This window comes from Grammomys surdaster, unplaced genomic scaffold (assembly GCF_004785775.1).
Source record: "Grammomys surdaster isolate TR1022 unplaced genomic scaffold, NIH_TR_1.0 170, whole genome shotgun sequence".
NCBI lineage: Eukaryota > Metazoa > Chordata > Mammalia > Rodentia > Muridae > Grammomys > Grammomys surdaster.
In genome coordinates, this window is record NW_021604618.1 from 21235002 (window position 1) to 21258168 (window position 23167).

Below are 23167 nucleotides of genomic sequence, written 5' to 3' on the forward strand. Positions count from 1 at the left end.
GCACGATTGGCTACTGAAGCCCCACCCCCTCCCTGATTGGACAAAATGGTGAGGCTAGGATTGGTGGAGCGTAAGCTATAGCAGCCCAAGCTCCTGGTGCAGGGCAGAGATGGCGACTGCAATCCGGCTGCTGGGGCGGCGAGTTTCCAGTTGGAGACTGCGGCCATCCCCGTCGCCCCTCGCTGTCCCGCAGCGGGCCCACTCCATGTTGCCTGTGGACGATGATATCAACGGGCTAAACGAGGAGCAGAAGCAGGTAAGGAGACCGGCCCCAGGACCTTATGTCCCAGGTCTTACCCAAGTAACTTGTGCCTGCCGGGCCTTGCAAGCGTCTGGCAAGCTAGTGAGAGGAACTGTGCACCCTCTCCCAACTAATATTCAAAGCCCCTGCCTCTGACTTCATTGTTATCTCTAACGAAGGAAGTTTTGAGGCAGACAGCAAGGCAGAGGGATCCCTGACTTTGAACTCCAGGTAGAAGGAGATAAAAGAGTAAAGATCAAACCTGAAAGACTGGTGGTGTTTGGTTGGGCAGATTGGGTGGCCCTACTTCTAGTGGCTATCATGAGTCTGAGTCCACTGTTCTCTATACGTATCTATCCCCTTCCCTGGGTTCTCAGTATATATAGCTTTGGGTGGCCTGGACCTTCCTTGCCTTGTAGACCAAGCTAGCTTTGACTAGCCTGGTCTACTAGAGTTCCTTGAACTCTAGTACACTCGTGCTTCTGCCTCAAGAGTGATGGAATCAAAGGCATGGGCCACCACACCTGGCTTTAAGCTTTGGTTCTCAATTGATGGTTGGAGTTATGGATAATCCGTAACTTTCTTTGTTTTCTTTTGTTTTGTTTTGTTTTGTTTTTCGAGACAGGGTTTCTCTGTGTAGTCCTGGCTGTCCTGGAACTCACTCTGTAGACCAGGCTGGCCTCAAACTCAGAGATCCGCCTGCCTCTGCTCCCAAGTGCTGGGATTAAAGGCGTGCGCAACCACCGCCTGGCGATCCATAACTTTCCACCGCCTGGCGATCCATAACTTTCAACGCACAAAGCTGGAAAAGAGCTTGGTTAACACAAGTTATCTACTCTTATTGCTGGGTTTAACTATTTTCTCTAATTGAAGCCAATGAACAATTTCCAGGGATGCCTCAGGTCCTGCCAATATATAGTAAACTACTGCTGTAGATTGCCTAAGGAATTGCTAAGGAGTGATGGCTTCACACACAGCCTATCTGAGTCAGATGCTACCAAGGGCAAGTATTGCTATGAATGTTAACCTTAGTAGAGGAAGAGAGTGGAAACCCCAGGCATCTTCTGTCTTAGAATCTTCTGGAATTCTAAGGTTCCAGCTTGTTATTCCACTAGCCTGTTGTCAGTGTCCTGGGAAATAAGGGTTACATTCAGATCTTTGGGCGAATATCCTTTTAGGATGTAACTTTCCCACAGTGGTGTTTTTAAGCATCTGAAACATTCGTGTTCATATGGAGTATGATTTTTGGCCCTGTACCGTCCTATATTAATAAAGGAATTGGATGTTTGCTTGGTTAACTCACTTACCTTTTTAACTTATTTTTAAGATTTACTTATTTTATGTATATGAATGTTTTGCCAGAATGTATGTGTATTTATGGGTACACTATGCTGGCCTGGTGCCTGCAGAGATTAGAAGAGGGTATCTTACCTCCTGGAATTGTATTAGGGATGGTTGTGAGCCTCTGTGGGGGTTAGGAATTGAACCAAGGTCTTCTCATCAGCAAAAGCAGCACATCTTAGGTAGGCTTATCATTGCTGTGATGAAACACCATGACCAAAAGCAACTTGGAGAGGAAAGGATTTCTTTGGCTTACATATCCACATCTTAGTCCAACACTAAAGAAGTCAGGCCAAGAACTCAAACAAGGCAGGAACCTAGAGGCAGAAACTGAGGCAGAGGCCATGGAGGAGTGCTGTTTTGCTAGCTTGCTTCTCATGGCTTGCTCTGCCTGCTCTCTTCTAGAACCCAGGTCTACCAGCCCAGGGATAGCACCAACCACCGTGGGCTGTGTCCTTTCCCATCGATTACTGATTAAGAAAATGCCCTACAGACTTGTCTACAGCCAGTTTTATGGAGGCATTTTCTCACTGAGGCTCCCTCCTCTCTGATGACTCTAGCTCCTGTCCAGTTGACATGAATCTAGCCAGCACAACTGACCCCTTGTCAATCTGACACACAAACACATCACTGTTAAGTCACACCCTTCCCTTTATCCTCAAGGTCATCCATTAATAAAAACATCACAATATACAACATTTTACAAACTTAAAAAGTCTCACAGCCGCCAGGCAATGGTGGCACACGCCTTTAATCCCAGCACTTGGGAGGCAGAGGCAGGCGGATTTCTTGAGTTCAAGAGTTCGAGGCTAGCCTGGTCTACAATGTGAGTTTCAGGACAGCCAGGGCTACACAGAGAAACCCTGTCTTGAAAAGACCAAAAAAAAAAAAAAAAGTCTCACAGTCTTACAAATTCAAACACATTAAAAATTGCCTCTTTATAAATATCCAGTTTTGAGCCTGGAGAGATGGCTCAGTGGTTAAAAGCACATATAGCTCTTCCAGAGGACCTGAGTTCAATTCCCAGCAACCACATAGTGGCTCACAACCATCTGTAATGGAATCCAATACCCTCTTCTGGTGTGTCTGAAGACAGCAACAGTGTAGTCACATATATAAAATAAATAAATCTAAATCTAAATAAATAAATAGCTTCTTTTAAAAAGTCTATAAAGTCTCCCTGGGCAGTGATGGCACACACCTCTGATCTAGGCAGATCTCTGAGTTTGAGGCCAGTCTAGTCTACAGAGTGAGTTCCAAGACAGCCAGGGCTACACAGAGAAATCCTGTATTGAAAAACAAAAAACAGACAAAGTAAAAAAAATTTAAAGTCTTTTAACTGTGGACTCTTGTAAAATCACAATAAGTTAAACACTTTCTTGTTTCTAGAGCGAAGAACCAGGGCACAGGCACAATCAAGTCAAAACCACACTCCAACAGCGTAAATAACTCAATGTCCAATATTTGGGATTTACTCATGATCATCTGGGCTCCTCCAAGGGGCTTGGGTCACTTCTCCAGCTCTGCCCTCTGCAGCACACACAGCTTGTCTTCTAAGCTCTGGCAAGCTCCACTTCCTGCTGCTGCTGTTCTTGGTGGTCATCCCGTGGTACTGGTATCTCCAAAATGCTGGGGGTCTCTGCTGCAACTGAGCTGGACTTCCACCAGTAGCCTCTTCTGAGCTCTCTTCATGGTGCCAAACCTCAGCTTTTCTGCATGACCTCTTTAATCCTGGGGTATTAAATGTAATCCATGACCCTTCACCAAGAGCCTCTCTTGGCTTCTCACAGTGCCAAGTTTCAGCCGCTCTCGTATGACCCGTTCGTACCTTTAAAACCAGCAGCACCTGGGAGACTTACGCATGATCAAGTTCAGCTGCCAGCACGCTGCAACCCTGGCCATGCTAACTGAAGAAACACCTCCCAGAAGATTTCACCTCAGTGATGTTGATCTCTAACCTCACAATAATTTCTCAGCTCCAGCATCAATTATGCTAGCAAAGCAAAGGTTTCACTTTAGGGGTTCCGGACTTTTGTTAATCACAGCCGATTTTTCACCCCCAGGGAATCAGAACCACAGATTCTTAACTCAAAATATGAAATGGCCCCAGTAGAGTCTTCAAGTGACTCTCAAACTTCCTTCTAGAACTTCATAAGCCAGGCCTCCATCCTCTGCATTTCTCTCAAGAGTTTTATCTCCCAGGCTCCCTCAGAACAGCTCACCAAGCTTTGGAAACTCAATGACTTCTAGGTCAGAGTTCCAGAGTCCTTCCACAATCCTCCTAAAAACCAGCATGGTCAGGTCTATCACACACACTATCCTGGTACCAATTTCTGTCCTAGTTAGAATTATTTTTCCCTTTTTTTTTTTTTTAAGGTTTTTCAAGACAGGGTTTCTCTGTGTAGCCCTGGCTGTCCTGGAACTCACTCTGTAGACCAGGCTGGCCTTGAACTCAGAAATCCACCTGCCTCTGCCTCCCAAGTGCTGGGATTAAAGGCGTGTGCCACCACTGCCCAGCCCTAGTTAGAATTATAATTACTTTGATAAAACACCATGACCAAAAGTAACATGAGGAGAAAAGAGTTTATTTGGCTTACAGTTCCACATTAATCCATCACTGAAGGAAATCAGGACAGGAATTGAAACAGGGCAGGAACCAGTAGGCAGAAGCTGATGCAGAGGCCATGGGGAGGTGCTACTTCTTGTTCCTCGTGGCTTGCTCAGCCTACTTTCTTACAAAAGCCAGGCCCATTAGACCAGGAATGGCCCCACCCACAATGGGCTGTGCCCTACCCATCCATCAGTAATTAAGAAAGTGCCCTAGAGGCTGGAGAAACAGCTCAGCTGCTAAGAGCACTGGTTGCTCTTTCAGTGGTCATGAGTTCAATTCCCAGCAACCACATGGTGGCTCACAACCATCTGTAATAGGAACCAATGCCTTCTTCTAGTGTATCTGAAGACAGCTACAGTATACTCATATACATAAAATAAATAAATGAATCTTAAAAAAATAGGAAAAAAAAAGACAGTGCCCTAATTAAATCACCAATTAAGAACAATACAAGTTACAGCTGGCTCTTGTGGAAGCATTTTCTCAACTGAGGCTCCCGCTCTGATGCCCTAGCTTGTATCAAATCGATGTAAAACTAGCTAGCACATGCTCTTACCCGCTGAACCATTTGTCCACCCTCTCACTTTCCCTTCTAAATCAATGTTGCTTCAATGCTTTAACCTGAGTACTTTAAGGAAGATTGCCTTCATTTACAGTAGGTATTTATACAGTTCTTTGTTTTGAGACAGGACGTTGCTGGAAATTTTAGCAATCTTCTTGCCCAGCTTCTTGAATACTGGGATTACATACATGAACCCCTAAATCCAGTTTTATAATGTACCCTCCCCTGAAACATATACCATTTGTGTATATTCATTGTACATGGTGTTAGGCTGCATATGGACTTTTCCATGTACTTTGAACATTTCCCTCCAATAATGTGTTCTCTGTGTCTGTCTGCTGCCTCCTTTTCCTCCTCCTACTCTTCTTCTTCCTCCTTCTCCTCTTCCTTCTCCTCCTTTTCTTCTTCCTTCTCCTCCTCCTCCTCCTCCTCCTTCTTCTTCCTCTCTCTCTCTCTCTCTCTCTCTCTCTCTCTCTCTCTCTCTCTCTCTCTCTCTTTCTCTGAGACAGTATCTCACTATGTAGACCTGACTGGACCCACATAATCCACCTGAATGCATACCACAATAACTAGCTTTTATAGCATTTTTTAACAGAATTTTTTTGAACTGTATTATTGTTGTATGAATTTGTGTCTCTAAGTGGAGGTCAGAGGACAACATTGTAGACTCTGTTTCCTCCTTCCACCTTTACCTGGGTTCTGGGGGAAGTAAACTGAGGTCTTCAGGCTTATAGAGGTGAGCGCTTAACCCGCTGAGCCACCTCATCTAGTCCTTCTGTGATGTTCTTACATAGCAGTTCAGTAAGAAGGGCTTGATAGCCGGGCGGTGGTGGCGCACGCCTTTAATCCCAGCACTTGGGAGGCAGAGGCAGGCGGATTTCTGAGTTCGAGGCCAGCCTGATCTACAGAGTAAGTTTCAGGACAGCCAGGGCTATACAGAGAAACCCTGTCTCGAAACAAAAACAAAACAAAAAACAAAACAAAATAAAACAAAACAAAAAAGGCCTTCATAACATAGCTTGACAACCCTGGCTTCAAATGGGAAGAACTTAAATATTAAATTGTGTTCTTGTAACCCAAGGAAAGGTGGGAAAAGGAAAAGGAAGGGTATGGTTAAGCTGACTCGGGGGTCTGGCTGCAGGAAGGAGCTCCTGTCACTTAAAGGCTGCATGAAGTGATGGGGACTGAAATTCTCCTGTAGCCTCATCATATTGTTAAACCTCTTCAAAGGAGACTGGCAAGATGAATGAACCAGTGGCAAAAGGTACTTGCCAGTACATCTGCTGACCTGACTTTGATTCTAGGACTCGTATTGTAGCAAGAGAGAACCAGCCGACTCCCGAAAGGTGGCCTCCATACATGCTCGGTGGCAGCTCCCCATGCACACACAAAAAGTACAGAAATATGATTTTTAAAATTAACAACAACAAAAGAAACTCCAGACCCCATGGCTCTATGGTTGGCGGGAGGGCTCTATGGTTGGCGGGAGGGCTGCGTTGGAGCCCTCACGGCTTCAGACCTGAGACTCAAATGCTCGGGCCTAGATATCTAATGTCCCTGCCAGGAGAACGTCTAATCCCATTGAGAATCTCTTTTAGCCAAAGTCTCAAGAGATTGACAAGAGTCCAGAATTGAAGGGGAGAGCCTTGGAGAGCAGTGAGTGGGTGCTAGAAAGACACAGGGAAAGCTGGAGGATAGTCCAGGCGGGTTGGCTTAGGGGCTTGCGTGTTGTTCTGGGTACCTCGGGAAGGCATGGAGTAATTTTATTTTAAAAATCATCTTTAATACTGAGGGATTGGGATGGATGAGTTCAAGTTTGGCTTCAGCAAAACATAATCTTAAGATTGATAATGTCATAATCATTTCCAAGATGTCTAAGCCAAGAATCTTAAGAAGGAGGAGACAATCATTGCCCTGGTCAGGGTTACTCGTGCTACGATGAACACCATGACCAAACGCAAGGAGGGGAAGAAAGGGCTTATTTGGCATACAGTTCCATCTTGACAAAGTCAGGGCAGGAACTTGGAGGAGCTGATGCAGAGGCCATGGAGCGATGCTGCTTACTGGTTTGCTCCTCGTGGCTTGCTCAGTCTGCTTTTCTATAGAACCCATGACTACTCTCCACCCTGGGCTAGTCCCACCCACAATATACTGGGCCCTCCCCCATCGATCGCTAGTTAAGAAAATTCCCTACAGTCTTGTCTGCAACCCCATCTTACAGAAGTATTTTCACGTTGAGGCTCCCTCCTGTCTGATGACGCTAGCTTGTATCGAGTTGACATAACACTTGCCTGTGCAATCACCTCGAAGGAAGCTCAATTTAGTGGGGCCCCTAAGCCTCAACCTGATCCTGTGTGGTGAGATTACCTGTGGCCTAGCTCCCAGAATATGCCGTTTCAACCCCAGGGGCATTGCTCTCAGTGGCAATCATGTTTTGGTTTCAGTAGTGCCTATCTCTCTCCCTCTAGCTTCGTCATACTGTATCTAAGTTCCTTCAAGAGAACCTGGCCCCCAAGGCCCAAGAGATTGATCAAAGCAATGACTTCAAGAACCTGAGAGTGAGTTGCAAGGGTGCGGGTGGGAGTGAAGGTCTCTGGGAACATGGCTGCCTGCACTTTTGCCTAGAGAGATAGCTACTGTCTCCTGGTGACAGGGGACTCACTAATAAGAGTATGGCCCCTTTCTCTGAATGGTCTTGTTCTGGCCACAAGTGACTAACTGCCTTCTCGTAACCCACCCCACTGTTCTGTTGGCAGGAGTTCTGGAAACAGCTGGGGAGCCTGGGAGTACTGGGCATCACAGCCCCTGGTGAGTTTGGCTTCTTTCCCTAAAGAGAACTCTCCTGTGGTCAAAATACGCAGGAAGGGAAGCGGGCATGGTGGCACATTTCTGTAATCCCAGCAACACTCAGGGGGCTGACACAGGAGGACTGCACTGAGTTCAAGGCCAGCCTGTGCTATACAGTAAGTTCCAGGCCAGCCTAGGCCACAAAGTGAGATCTTGATTCAGAAGAACAAAAACAAGGACCCGGAGGGAAGGCTCAAGCTGAGCATGCTGGGTAACCATGAGGCTAGAGCTCAGATCTCAGCACTATGGAAAAGCCAGGCCTGTCCCACCGACAGCTATAACCCTACTAAGGGGGCTGGGACTGGTGCTTGCTAGGGCTCATTGGCTACTAGTCTAGCCAAAAAAAAGAAAACACAAGTTCCAGGTTCAGTGAGAGACCCTACCTCAAAAAGAACAAGGGAGAGACTGAGAAGATGCCCAGTATCTTTCCCCGGCCTCCATCTGCACACAGGTGTTTGCATTCAGATACACATGTGCACATACATCATACACACACACATACATACAGTTATATATATATATATAATACACACACACATACAGGAATCAAACAGGAAGAGAAGGGAAAAATCATTCCCAAAGAGCTTCCTCACCCTCGAACCTGAGGCAGCAGGTGACTGTGAGACCAGAGCAGACATCCTTACATCATTAGTGATGGCCAAAGGCAGGGTCTCTCAGACTGTCTGCTTCCTATGGGATCTGCATGCTCTCCAGACTCCTCTAGATGTCTTGGGGGAATTTAGAAAATTCTAAGTCAAACAGCTGGCCTAGTAGATCAGTTCTCTCTCAGTGGTTCCTAAGCTCTGCCGCACTCGTGGCCTGTAAACAGGGATCACTAGGAAAAGTACATCCCTGAGAGATGGCCTAAGTCCTCTGCTTATAGCTTGTCCCCATGGCTCATTTGGGTTCAGAAGTGGGACTAAGAAGGATGTTTGCTCCTCGGATATGTGGTCACATGACGTGTTTTAATAAGCTCTTAGGCCTGCTCAGTATCCTCTGTGAGTGCTATGACTTGTTTGAGGTGGGGAAAGGCAGGGATCTGGTATGTTCTAGTTCTGTGCCTTCTAGAAAAAATGACCCTGCCTGGGTTGCCATACCAGTGCAGGAGCTGCTGGCCTCCTCATCCAGCCACACTCTTGGAAATGAGAGCAAAACAATTCACTTTTTTGTCCTTTTATTATTCCCTCAACAATGAAGAACAATTGCTTCTAATCCCATACTTAGAAGGGTAAGGCAGGGAGACTGGGGACCAAAAGCCAACTTAGACAATCAAGCTAATACCATGGCTCAAAAAAGTGGCTGTGGCAGTGGCAGTGTGGCTGGAGAGATGATGGCTCAGTGGGTGAAGGGCACTTGCTACTCTTGCAGAGGACCCACCTTCAGTTCCCAGCACCCACACAGTGGTTCACAGCCATCCACTTACTCCATGTCCAGGAGACCTGACAAGCAAGGGCACTAGGCTCACACATACCTACAGGCAGGCAAGCACTCATGCGCACAAAGTAAAATAAATCTTAAAACTGTTAAGGGAAAATTAGCTAACAACTATTTGTATAAAACATGTACTGTTTATAATAATGAATGATATATAGGGGCTTTAGAGGATGTAGGCAGGTGTGTATAAATTATATTGCCATTTTATGTAAGATATGACTGGATTTGGTATCTGGGATGGGTCTGGAAACCAGAGACGCAGGTGATGGTTTGATTGGTGTCTGTATATTTCACTTTGTATCTTCCTGGAGTACATAAGTCCTGGGGTTTGAGTTGGCCTTGGGGAGTTACATATATAGTGACATAATGATGCATTTAAACCATGTCAGTGTGAGGGACACTGGGGAAGGGCCTATTGGGAACCCCCAAACTATTTTCTTTTTGCTTTGAGGGTTTATGATCCCATCCAACATAATGTGTTTCTGATTTAGAATATATTTAAAGAAAGAAAGGAAGGAAGGAAGGAAGGAAGGAAGGAAGGAAGGAAGGAAGGAAGGAAGAAAGAAAGAAAGAAAGAAAGAAAGAAAGAAAGAAAGAAAGAAAGAAAGAAAGAAAGAAAAGGAGAGGCAGAGAGGGAGGAAGAAAAGAAAGCCAGGGCTTTTGCTGTTTGTACTGGGGATTGAACCTAAGTCCTTGCCTATGCCAGACTAGCCCTAACTCTGAACTATATCACCCTATGCCCCCACCCTTTTCCTATTTTATCTTGAGACTGGGCCTCACTAAGTTGCCCTAGCTGGCCTTGAAGTCACCCTGTAGCCAGGAAAGACTTGATGGCCCCACCTGAAGGACAAGTTTTGAAGGCCAGATAGGAGCTTTCCTTGTAGGAGCGGGAGCTGTGCTTCCCTGGCCTGGAGCACTGGGCAGAGGGGCTCGCTCACATGCCCTTTCCACAGGCAGCTGAGCTCGGGACCAGGGCCAGATCCTTTGATGTTCTTGGAACAGCTGTCAAAGAAAGCATACTTTCTCTTTTTCACTTGCTTTTCTTTACGTTTCCCTTTCCTTCTTAATTTTTGAGATAGGGCCTCAGATAGCCCAGGCCAGCACTGAGTTTACTATATAGTCAGAGATACCACTGAACTCATGATCCTCCCACCCCCACCTTCCAAAGTCCGGGATCACAGGTGTGTGGTCTTGCGCCTGCCCTGAAAACCTTTTTCTTTTCTTTTAAAGATATGTTTTTTGCTTTTGATTTTTATGTATGTGTCTCTGTGTGCACACACATGTGTGTGCATGCATACGTGTGTGCATGCCCGTGTACGTATGCTAATCTATATGAATAACTTCCACTTTGTTCCCGAAGCTATGCTATAAAATCTCACCTTTGGGCCAGAGAGATGGCTTAGTCATTAAGAGTGCTTCCTGGTCTTCCAGAGGACCCAAGTTCAGTCCTTGCTATTCACCTTGGGTGGATCACAGCCACTATAATTTTACCTCTAGGCTGGTGCTTCTCAACCTTCCTAATGCTGCAACCCTGAAATACAGTTCCTCATGCTGTGGTAACCCCCAACCATAAAATTATCTTCGTTGCTACTTCATAATTGCAGTTTTGCTACTGTTATGAATTGTAATGTAGATATTTTTCCAGATAGAGGTTTGCCAAGGGGTCATGACCCACAGGTTGAGAACCACTGCTCTAGGGCCTCCAAGAGGGTTGGTTCTCTTCAGGTCTCTGAGGGCAGCCATACTCTTGGCATAAATACACACACAGGTAAGTAAAAAATACAGATTAGTCTTTTTAAAAGTCTTCTTGAGGCCTCTGCACATGCACAGTCTGTAACTGATTTTTTGGTGCTCTGAACGTAGCCCCCTTCCCACCCACCCACCCCTCTGTGTTCCCTTGCCTTCTTCCTTCATCCATCTGCTTTTGCCTTCTGTGACTTCTAGAAGAGTGGGTGCTCAGGTTTTTGCTTGTCCTCACTGAAGATGCCAGGGATAGAGCCAGTGTTGGAGATGATGGTCTTCTGAGCTGTAGTTTGCCCACTGGCAGCAAGCAGAACCAGCTGTGTGACCTAAACAGAGTCTGTGGCAACAGCCTTCCACCCTTGCTGGGGGAACTCGCAGTAGCTTCCTGGGTGTTTCCTTTCTGCCAATTAATATAAGATTCCCGTCTGTGTCCCAATGTAACCTGGCTGCCTTTCTGCTTCCCACACTGTCCCACTCCCAGTTCAGTATGGTGGCTCTGGCCTGGGCTACCTAGAACACGTGCTGGTGATGGAGGAGATATCCCGGGTTTCAGGAGCAGTGGGGCTCAGCTACGGCGCTCACTCCAACCTCTGCGTCAACCAGATTGTTCGCAATGGGAATGAGGCACAGAAAGAGAAATACCTTCCCAAGGTGAGGAGACAGGGATGGAGAAACTCACATGGACTCAGCACGACCACTGTATGACAAGTTCTCCCCTTGGTGGGGACCAAGCAGATGCTCATTCTTGGCTTGCTGCCATAAGCTAAAGAGAACTAGAAAAGGGACTGATACCGCTTTAAAATACCGAAGTCAAAAAATCTGAATACACGAAGGGCCGGAGTGATGGCTCACTGGGTAAGAACATTGGTTGCTCTTCCCAGAGGACCCAAGTTCAATGCCCAGCACATACAATCATCCATGACTGCGTCCCCCAGTGATCCTATCCCCTCTTCTGGCCACTTTAAGCACTGCGTACATCTGGTGCACAGACGTACATACAGGTGAAATAAATAAGATGGAAAGCAATAGAGGAAGATAATCAATATTGACTCCTCGTCTCCACATGCCTGAGTGCATATCTGCCTGTGTGCCTCCCACTTAGACACACGTGCACATAATATACAACATACCAAAAAAAAAAGATGAAGAAGAAAGAAAAAAAGCAAGCAAGAACAGAACTTAACTTGTGGGTTGGATGATTGACATTTGACAAGGTCTTTAAAAAATTAAAGATGCACACCTTTAATCCCAGCACTCAGGAGTCAGAAGCAGGTGGATCTCTGAGTTTGACACCAGCTTGGTCTACAGAGTGAATTCTAGGATAGCCAGGGCTACACAGAAGAAACCATGTCTGGGAAATCAAAAACAAAGAAAGAAACCTTCAGCCAGTGATGTGGTAACTTGTGACATATGTAGAGTTTCAGCTGCTTTGGAGGCAGAAGCTGGAGGATTTGTCAAGACCCTGTCTCAAAAAACAGATAGGAGCCAGAGAGATGGCTTAATGGGTAAATAAATGGGCCTGCCTCACCAAGCTGGATGAACTGAGTCTGATACACATGATAGAAAAAGAGCCAACTCCTACAAATTGTCCTCTGATAGATACACGCACACACACACAGGCACACACGCACGCACACACACATGCACACATAGTAGCCTATGTGCACACATACACACAGAGAACAAATATATTTAAAATATAAAGACCGAAGGGTAAGGGGAGGGCTCTCCGGTAAATTCCTTGCTTAGCACGTATGAGATCCTGGAGCCAATCCCTACCCATCACTGCCTAAAAGTGGCAGGAGCAGAAGAGAGGCTTTGTAGATACTCACTTTGCTATGGGGGCAGTTTGACGGTAGGCAGGAAGAGGCGGTCCCTGGGAGCTGCTGCAGGGTACTTCCCAGTTCTAACAAGACCGGTTCGGTTTTCCTTGTAGCTCATCAGTGGTGAGTTCATCGGAGCCCTGGCCATGAGTGAGCCCAATGCTGGCTCTGATGTTGTCTCCATGAAGCTAAAAGCAGAAAAGAAAGGTAAGGCCACTTGCCACGAGGCATCTGGAAAAGGCAAAAAACAATCTCAGAGTAAGGGAGTAGCAGCTAGGAGTGGCCTCTGCTGGGTTCCTGTACTGGTTCTCAGCAGGGTAGCAGTACTTCTGTGGACTGAGCCAGGACAAGAGACTTCAGCAAACAGCTGATTCCTGCCCTGCCCTTAGGAGATCACTACGTTCTGAATGGCAACAAGTTCTGGATCACCAATGGCCCTGATGCTGATGTCCTAGTTGTCTATGCCAAGACAGATCTGACTGCGGTGCCAGCTTCTCGGGGCATCACAGCCTTCCTTGTGGAGAAGGTGAGGGTGGTGGGTGTGGCCTAGAGAGCCTCCACCTGTAACCAAAGTGACAGGTAACTAACTCACCCCTTCCAGCTGGTCAAGATTAAGATCCGTGTTCTGTGTTCTGCTCTCAACAGCTGTTGGGTAAGCAGAGACTGAAGAAGGTAGCCTTAAAGTCAAGTCTGCTGCTGGCAGGGTGGCTCAGTGGTACAGCAGACCCTGGGTTCAATTTTCAGCACTACAAGAAAAAAAAAAAAAAAAAAAAACAGAGAGACTGGGTCATGTTTGAAGACAGTAAAACTGTCCACAGAGTTGAGGAAGAGAAAAATGGAAAAGAAGCCATGAGAAATTTTTCTGAGCTGAGCAGGAACTGTGGAGGAGGCTGAGGCATGGGGTGAGAGTACAAATGGTAATTTGGAGACTATACCTCTGATAGGACAAAGATAAGATATATTCGAAGTTAGATTAAAACTCAGTGGTTCCATTTCGGGTTTAGTTTTGTTGTAAACAAATCGAGACACACAAGGTGACATGTGTTTGTGATCTGAGCAGCACTTCACAGCCAGGCAGGGCATGAAGTCTGAGGCTCGCCCGGTCTTTGTAGTAAGTCCCAGGGCTATCTAGCAAGACTCTGTCTCAAAAAATAAAAACAAGAAACAGCAAAGTTTTTAGTATAGAGAAAAGAAAATCAGAAAGATTTTGTTGTTGTTGTTGTTTTTCAATTTTAAGATGGGGTCTCATTGTGTAGCTCTGGCTGGCCTAGAACTTGTTATATAGACCAGGCTTCCCCTGAAGTAACAGAGGTCCATCTACCCCTGCCTCCCAAGTGCTGGGATTAAAGGTGTGTGCCCCACCCTGGAAAAAGTTTAAGATAGATAAGTTTAGGGAGCAGGTGTCGGCCTCACGCCATCTGCCTAACGAGGGTGAAGAAAGAAAGCAGGTGCCACTGAGGCTTGGGAACCCAGCTGCAGGGGGATGCCAGAGAGTTTAAGTACACCGTGCAGAGGTTGACACCACACTCCATGAGGGGAGGGGAGAGTAGCTAACTAAGATTGGGACTGGAAAGGCCTGCAGGTAACAGGGAGCAGTATGTCCATGCCTCCCGGGCGCACTTGGCAATAGTGTGTCTGAGTCACCTGGGTCAAAGCGTGTAGGTGGTTGGAGCTGGAGTTCCTTTAGAGACAGGTGGCGAAAGAACGAGGTGCGGATTGGCCTGGGCTGTGGGAGTATCTTCAGAGTGCTATCCCTGGGGGAGAGGACAGCTGGGGACTGAATGTTTCATTGAGAAAACTACTCCCCTGAGAACCGGGGAGAAGGAGGCTGGCAGCAGAGGAATTGGGGACAAGGTTGATTTGGTGTGAAGACTGAAGTTTTACATCCAGAGTGAGAACTTGGGAGTAAGATGCTGGCATGCTGGGCAGGTAGCAAAACCTGTAGATAAAGTGAACTTTCCCTTTCTTAGGCCCCCGTGGGGCAAGTCTAACCAGGGCCTCCTTTGGTTTCCTGTAAAGGGTATGCCTGGTTTTAGTACCTCCAAGAAGCTGGACAAACTGGGCATGAGGGGCTCCAACACCTGTGAGCTAGTCTTTGAAGACTGCAAGGTTCCTGGTAAGTGTCCAGGGAATAAGGGAGTCCCTACCCTGACTCCTTTGCAAGTTGGAAGAACCCATCACACCATTACAGAGGTTCACTGGCGTCATCTGCACCATGATACGCAGTTGGACTGTGGGCCTGGAGCTGCCAGACAGCTGTCTGTCCTGGCCACAGACCCTGCTGCTGTTTGCTTGCCTGCCTAGGTAAAGGATGGGGTTTCTTCTGTGGGTACCACAGCTTGCCTAGCCTCATCTGCTGGCATCCTTCTGACTGTGCACTGACTGTACAGCCTATGTGCTAGTCCGACTCTTTGTCATAAATAACCAGAAAAAAACTGGCTAAAGAAAGAGAACTTACTTTGACTCGTGGTTTCAGGTGTCAAGCCTATGGTTCTTTGGCTCCATTGCTTCTGTACCTATGGTGAGGCAGAGAATGAGGGAAAAGGGGCTTGGGTTTATCTTATGGAAGTCAAGTAGCAGTGATAGAAGAGGACGAGTCCCTTTAGACTCTCAAGGACACACTCTAGTGGCCAGTTTTCCCTGGAGGTTCTTCCTCTGAAAGTTTCTGTTGTCTCCGTTAATGCCATCAACTTATGAATCCATCATCAGGTTAATCCATTGAGTAGGTCAGTGTTCAAAATCCAGTCACGTCCCAAACCCCACCTTGGAACACTGCTGCACCAAGAGCCAGGCCTCCTGCACACACTAGCCTAGAGCGGGGCATTTCCTGTCCAAGCCACACCACTCTGAATTACACTCAGTAATGATGCTAAAAGCCTGTCAGAATAAATTGACAGAAGCCAGACTCGATGAAGGAAAGATAATTTGATTTTGCAGGAATAGTTTCTCCCTGTGCTATATCTGTAAACGTGACACCATGGAGCACTGGGAGAGAGCTGAGGGCGGGGGATCTGGTCATCAATCAGGACTGCTTTGTGCATCAGCCATAAACTGTCCTGAAATAGTAAGCTGTGGACAGGAGTCTCTAGGAAGGGAGACCATGCAGACTCATCTTTGTAAAGGAAAAAAAAACCCATCCACCAGCCTTAAAAACAGTTGGGCTGTCAGGTTTCTATACCCAATGTTCTGCCCACACCTCCCAAGTCTTTATGGGGGATGGGGGATGCTCAGTAGCTTCTGTCACTAGCAACCTAGCTCATAGACAAGGAGCTTTCGTGAGCATTGTTGAGAGGTGACCCTGCAGACAACCTCGGGCACTGAGTACTCTGATTTCTGTGTTAGTAGACATCAGGTGTAGAAAGAAGCTAAGAGGGGCAGGGTGACTTCTAAACCAATTAGTTTTTCTTCTTTCTCATCCTATGGGTCCAGAGCGAGAAAGGAAAGATCTAACAGCTTAGGGCTCTGTAGTGTTGTGGATGTTGTGTGTGTATATATGGGGGGGTGGGGTCCTAAAGCTCCACTTCTGGCTGGAAGTGGCAAAGTTCATCTTTTCCTGTCCCTTGAAACCCTAGTTGAAGGTTGAGTGACTCACTTTTGTGCCTGTGTGTCATACAACCTTTTATCAAAGTAAAGAGGCTATGAACAGCCTTCTCTGACTTGCATTTATCCCTGCAGCTGCTAACATCCTGAGCCAAGAGAGTAAGGGTGTCTACGTATTGATGAGTGGGCTGGACCTAGAACGCCTGGTGCTGGCAGGTGGGCCCCTTGGGTAAGTGTAAGGGGGCTGGAGGCCTCCTGGGTAAGCACAAAGCTTCACCAGCATGAGGCTGGGGGGTACCTGAGATCTCCGGCCCTTGTTAGGTTAGCAGCTTCATCCTGGTATCCATTGAAGGCACAGGAAAGGTACTTTATGGTCTGTCCTCTGTCCTAGAGAATCTCCTGCTACATTTAATTTCTTCACCCAGAAGGGAAATGGCATTAGGTGACAGATGGCAGGTAAAGCCTGAGGAGCAGCTCTGTTTAGTCACTGTGGTTGTGAAACCAGAGGCCCAGACTCTGACAGCTGCCTGCTGCCCGCCACACCTTCTTGATCTCAGAGAAAGGTACTTGGGAGCTGAGCAGGTGTGCTGTGGCCAAGCAAGGTGTTTCTCAGGTTCCTTTACCTCTTCTCTGGGATTTCAGTTGCTTACCCTCCTACCTCGACCCTCAGGCCTGATCCTCTGACATACTTCTCCCCAAGCCCCACTTGACAAGCCCACTCCATGGGCTTCCTCCTCTCTGACAGGATCATGCAGGCTGTCCTGGACCACACCATTCCCTATTTGCATGTGAGGGAAGCCTTTGGCCAGAAGATTGGCCAATTCCAGGTAAGTGAAATAGTTGCTGAAATGTCTTCTTCTGCTGGATTAAGCAGGTTTTCTGTTGGGATGAGGAGGTTGCCAAGCACTGGAGGATGATTGTTGTCCTCCTCTTACAAAGTGAGCCTGTGCTCAGAGAACACAGCTACTTTCCCATTCAGCCTGGCTTTGGAGGGAGGGTCATCACAGTGTTCTGCCCGTTCCTATTGGAGATGAATGAACCAGACACTGCAAGGCTGGAAGGTAAAGCATGCAGAGTACTGGGGTTTAGGAGAGCAGGAGCTGTCTCTCTAATCGGCTTGAAGAGGCTGCTCGAAGCTAGCCACAAGAGGCAGCTCTTTGGTCTCATCTAGAGCTGTTTCCATCTCCATTTTCCTAAGCAGGTCTCACCTCTTCTTTGTAACCTGGCTCCTCATCCCTGGCTGTCAGGTTGTCCTTGCCATCCACCTGCTTTTGGTAATTAGAGTGTCCCAGCATGCTGACCCTTTGGCTCCTTTTGTGCCCAGCTGATGCAGGGGAAGATGGCTGACATGTACACCCGCCTCATGGCTTGTCGACAGTATGTCTACAATGTTGCCAAGGCCTGCGATGAGGGCCACATCACTGCCAAGGTGAGGGCAGACTCTGCAGGAAGAAGAGATGGGGCAGTGGGTTATCTACTGGGATGGGCATCTGGGTGCTTGTCAGGACCCTGCTGAGGAGAGCTTCCTTCCACAGGACTGTGCCGGTGTGATTCTGTATGCAGCCGAGTGTGCCACACAGGTAGCCCTGGACGGCATTCAGTGTTTAGGTGAGTGGCCCCCAACTCCACTTCTGGGGTCCCTCTCTACTCCTCACTCTGCTTAAGCCTGCCACACCCACACTACCACCTTTAGGCTCAATTGCCCACAGTGAAAAAGAAAGATGTTTTTGTAATGGCAGTCAGTAAATAAATGGATGTTAAAGGGGAGTTAGGGTGGGGCCTGGAGACACAGCTCAGTGGTTAAGAACACTGGTTGCTCTTCTAGAGGACCCAGGTTCTATTCCCAGCACCCACCCGGCAGCTCACAACCATCTGTCACTGAAGTTCTATAGGAACCAACACCCTCTCGTGTCCTCTGAGAGCACCAGGCATACATGTGGTGCACAGATAAACATGCTGGCAAAACAGCCATATATCCATATATGAAAAATCTATATATATATATATATATATATATATATATATATATATATATATTTGAAAGACAAAAATAGCCGGGCGGTGGTAGTGCACGCCTTTAATCCCAGCACTTGGGAGGCAGAGGCAGGCGGATTTCTGAGTTCGAGGCCAGCCTGGTCTACCAAGTTCCAGGACAGCCAGGGCTACACAGAGAAAGAAACCCTGTCTCGAAAACAAACAAACAGGAAAAAAAAAAAAAAGACAAAAATAGCCAGGCAATAGTGACTCATACCTTTGCATGCCTTTAATCCTAGCACTAGGGAGGCAGAGGCAGATGCATCTCTGAGTTTGAGGCCAGCCTGGTCTACAAAGTGAGTTCCAGGGCTACACAGAGAAACTCTATCTCAAAAAAAAGGGGCAGGGGCTACAAGCGGTCCTTATCTTCCTTGCCTGGTATAAGGTCACCAGGAAAGAGAACCCTCAGGTGGCAGCCATGTTCATTGTTGGTGGTGAAAGGTACAGGCATAGGTTTGAATCTCACCTCTCTTGCTGATGTCAGCCACTGAGTCTGCAATTGAGAGGGCAGGGAGTGTTGCACAGGGCTCTCTGTGTAGCCCTGGCTGTCCTAAGGAACTCACTCTGTAGACCTGGCTGGCCTTGAACTCACAGAAATTTGACTGCCTCTGTCTCCCGGAGTGCTGGGATTAAAGGTATGGGCCACCACTCCCTGGTCTTTTTTTCCCCCTGCATTTATTTTTAAAGCAGAGTCTCACATATGTGAGGGTGTGGAGTAGCTGAGGATGACTTAGAACTTGCGATCCTCTGCCTCCACCCCTGAGAACTAGGACTGTAGGCATGCTCTATCGCCTGCTTATAGAACAATGCTTTGAATCCAGGGGATTGCATCCAGAACTTGGGGTGTGCTAGGTAGACACTTCCCAGCCCCAGCCCCGGATAGTACCCTTTCTTTGTCTGGATCCTCGGCGTCTGGAAATCTTTCTAGACCAGCCCTACCATGCCTGCCTGATCCCAACAAAGTTCCCTTAAAACCTTTGCTTTTGTTTAGATCAAGACCTCTGACACAGCCTGTATATCCTGGGGTATATATTAGTTCAATCAGACCAAAGATATAGAAAAGGCTAGGCATGGTAGTGCATACCTATATCCCAGCACTTGGAAAACTGAAGCAGGAGGATTGCAGTAAGCTCGAGACCAGCCTGGGATACATAGTAACTTCTTGGCCAACCTGGACAGTAGCTCAGTGTGGTGTCCCTGAGTACCCAAAAAGCCCACACCCAGCTCTGTATTAACCAGATTACAAGTTAATCCCAGAACTCAGCAAGTTAGAGGGTCAGATGTTCAGGTCATCTTTGGCTATATTGTGAGCTATAGGCCAACCTAGGATATGACAGGCCCTGTCTCAAAAAGTAAACAGAAGGAAGGGAGGGAAGGGGGAAGGGAAGGAGGGAGGGAAGAAGGAAGGAAAGGAGGAAGGAAGGAAGGAAAGAAGGAAGGAGGGAGGGAGGGAGGGAGGAAGGAAGGAAGGAAAGAAAGAAGGAAAGAAGGAAGGAGGGAGGGAGGGAAGGAGGGAGGGAGGAAGGAAGGAAATGTTCAGAAAAGAAAATTACATCAGTAGCTTGGGATTTTGCCAGCACTGAATCGACGGACCAGCGAGATGGATCCTTGGGTTGAGGAGCTGGCTACCAAACCTGGCAGCTGAGTTTGGTCCTCAGGACCCACATGGTGAAAAGAGAAGACTGACACATGTCACACACATTGTCCTCTGACCTCTACATGTGTGCCAGGGCACATGTGCATGCACACACGTAAATGTAAAAGAATTACTGTACCTGAACTGCACATAGACCCCTTGTCCCGATTCCCTAAACATTCTAACCTAACAACCATTTAAATGGTACTTGTGTTGCATTAGATGTAAAAGTAACCTAGAGATATTAAAAATATGAGCTGGGATTATGACTAAGTGGTAGAGCATTTGCCTAGTGTGTGAGGTCCATGCTCAGTCCCTGGCAGAGAGAGACTGGGAGGGAGAGAGGAGAGGGCGTCTCAAGACTGCACGTAAGTTATATGGGAATCCTGGGTGGTCCTGGAGGTTCTGTTTGAGTCCTCATTCACTCCCTGCCTTCAGTGCTGTCCTCTCCCCCCACATCTGCCTCACAGGTGGAAATGGCTACATCAATGACTTCCCCATGGGCCGCTTTCTTCGAGATGCCAAACTGTACGAGATTGGAGCAGGGACCAGTGAGGTGAGGCGGTTGATCATCGGCAGAGCGTTCAATGCCGACTTCCGCTAGCCCCGAAGCCCAGCACCCCTGGTCCCAGCACCAAGAGGCCTTTCTTCGGAAGCAGAGACATGGCAGCCCTCTGACCTGTCTAAGGAAGCTCTGCCACTCAGCTGTCCTCATGCCGGCCCTCTGCCCTGTGTGGAGTTGGATTCTCCAGCCATGGCAGCCAGTCCATCAGGAAAGCCTAAACTGACTGCTAATGGGACTTTGGCTTTTCTGGGGTTTGTAGGGAGGGTGACAGTATCTGTGCCATCACTCTCTACTTCTGAATGTCCTAGCCTCACCTTCTGGGGTAGCATATGACAGGTACCCAACTCCTTTTCTTGGGCAAGCCTCTGGCAGGGAGCCCTTTCCGTTCAAGCATAACAGAGGCATTGCCTCTTTCAGTTGTCAGATATTTGTGATCTCTTTTCTTGAGGAAAAGACAAAACCCATGTTCTTCTTAGCTGTTTTCCCAAGAGCTAGACAGCTCCAGAATGCCTATGTGGCAGACCCATGAACTGCAGAGTCCACAGTCTAGCCAAGACAACATAGAAGATTGGCTTCCTGGTGTACCTGAGTCTGTCTCCATCACTCTGTCACAGGCTAGCACTGGGTCTGCTCGTGTGACCTTCTGCAGCTGACTGAGCAGCAGGCACAGACCCTGTGGCCCAGCCTGGGTTGCCTGGCTCATCTCCAACCTTTCTGCCTCTGTATATTTCTCTAGACACCTTGTGGCTAATTTTGTTACAACTGCACAAAGTCTGTTGCCATTTTGTATTAAACATACTGCAAAGTAAACCCTTCTGTGCCAAAAGCAGTGTTCTGGAGGAGAAGCAAGTCACTTGCCATGGCCCTGTCTGCGTCCTGAGAGTGTCCTTGAGAGTCCTGCCCTCCAGTCTGCCCTTTGGGAATGAGACAGGAGGCCAGAATGGGAAGTCTCAGACCCGAATCTCCCAGTGACTTTTCTTTTTCTTGTATTCGAAATTGTACCTAGGCTGTGCTAGGCAAACCCTGTACCACTGAGCCAGCTCCTTATTCCTACCAACTTCTCCATGGTTTTATTTTAGTCTCCCTGTAGCCAAGACCAGCTTTGAACTAAGACTCTGAACAGTAGATCTGCCCCTCTCCTGAGTGCTGGGATCACAGGCAGGAGCCACATGCACCACCCTGGGCTTTTTCTTAAAAGAAGGGGGGGATCAAGTGGGGGGAAGACAGGAGGAGAGTCTTACGTTTCTGGAGGCCCTCCTTGAGAGTTTTTTGGGTTTGGGGGAGGTTTTTTTTTTTTTGCTTTGGTTTTGGTTTTTGATTCAGGGTCTAACCTGTAACTCAGAATCCTCCTGCCTCTGCTTCCTGATGTGCCAAAAGGCACATCTCTGAGTTTTGTTTCATTTGTCTCACTATATAGCCCAGGCTGGCCTTGGACTCAAAAGATCCTTCTGTCTCTGCCTCCTGAGTTCTGAGATTAAAGGAATATGCAGCCACCATGCCCAGCCCAAATTCTTCAGGGTTTTTTTGTTTTGTTTTTTAATACTTGACTTTTTCAGGGTCAGAATTGAAGCTAGGATCCAAATGAGCTAACAGCAAAAATGTCCCAACCACGGGCCAGGCCACCATAGATAGCCCTGGCAGTGGATTACCACACTCATCTGAGTTCCCAAAAATATAAACTGTTTTCCTGGCTCCCAGACCAACATTGCTTAGCCCAGGCTGGGTGCTGAAGTCTGAGACAGGTGGAGTTAGCACCTTACCAACCCCAATCCAGACCCATCGGAAGAGGAAATTCCAGAGCTTGAGGTTGCCCCTTAACTTTCCCGGTCTGGGTACTGCTCTATTCATGAATGCAGTAGATATGGTGATCAACTGGGGAAGATCCCTTGAATGAGGCAGGGGACCTGCAAGCCTGCAATATTGTCACCAAGCCAGACAACCTGAACCCTTGTGGATGGAGAGTTGTCCTCTGACATCCATAAGTTAACAGAATGCAACATGTCACCCAGCCATGCCCATAGGTGCCCTACCAACTTGAGTGCATGCCCCAGAAGTTCACCTGTTAAAAACCTTAAGCCCAGCCATTTGTAGTGTGGTTTGGGTAGTAAGACTCTCATGACTTTAGTGGCTTTATAAAAGGGAATCTTAAACTAGTGTGCCTGCTGGAGATGGGAGTGCCATGCTTTTGATAGTCAGCTTCTGGAACCAAGAGCTAATTTTCTATAATTACCCAATCTGTGTGGATCCAACTATAGCCATAAAAAGGAAGAATGTGATTGTTTTCCTGATTTTTTTATGTGACGCACACAAATGTTTTAAAAAACTATGTCTGAAAAGTGGATGGGAATGTGTGTGTGTGTGTGTGTGTGTGTGTGTGTATAGGGGCGGTCCACTAATAGGAAGTGTTAAGTGTGGCCAGGTCTTGCTCTTTATAGGAATCTAATGACAAATACCTGGGTCCCCTGGAGAGTGACACTGGGCTAAGGCAGTGACACAGGGGTTTTTTTGCTGTTGTTTGGTTTTGGTTTTGGTTTTGGTTTTGGTTTTGGTTTTGGTTTTGGTTTTGGCTGGTTGGTTGGGTTGGGTTGGATTGGTTTGGTTTGGTTTGATTTGGTTTTGCCCCCCACCCCACCCCCATTCCCCCACCCCCGCTCACAATCCAACTTGGGCCTGGAGGAAGTTTCTCCTAAGGGACCTGAATCTTTGCCGCATATCTCAGTGGTAGTCCCTAACGTTTGTAATATTGCTTCACTTCACACACCCACTCCTTCCCTGACCTTTGCAACCAAT

The 23167-nt window shown here is 47.4% G+C and overlaps 1 protein-coding gene across 1 annotated transcript; it reads left to right on the forward strand.

Moving 5' to 3' along the window:
* The first annotated feature begins 96 nt into the window (after positions 1-96).
* Positions 97-21203, forward strand: Ivd (isovaleryl-CoA dehydrogenase). The gene is made up of 12 exons (XM_028766937.1): positions 97-256; positions 7224-7313; positions 7512-7563; positions 11261-11430; positions 12716-12809; positions 12992-13128; positions 14622-14718; positions 16278-16371; positions 16888-16969; positions 17467-17571; positions 17678-17750; positions 20283-21203. Exons 1-12 carry the CDS (start codon positions 110-112, stop codon positions 20414-20416), a joined length of 1275 nt encoding a protein of 424 aa, XP_028622770.1. The 5' UTR covers positions 97-109; the 3' UTR covers positions 20417-21203.
* Positions 21204-23167: the final 1964 nt, after the last annotated feature.

Coding starts and splice junctions, on each gene's coding strand:
- Ivd (XM_028766937.1), top strand. CDS start 110: ATGGCGACTGCAATCCGGCTGCTGGGGCGGCGAGTTTCCAGTTGGAGA. Junction 7,314..7,511: donor ATGACTTCAAGAACCTGAGA/GTGAGTTGCAAG, acceptor TTCTGTTGGCAG/GAGTTCTGGAAACAGCTGGG. Junction 13,129..14,621: donor CAGCCTTCCTTGTGGAGAAG/GTGAGGGTGGTG, acceptor TTTCCTGTAAAG/GGTATGCCTGGTTTTAGTAC.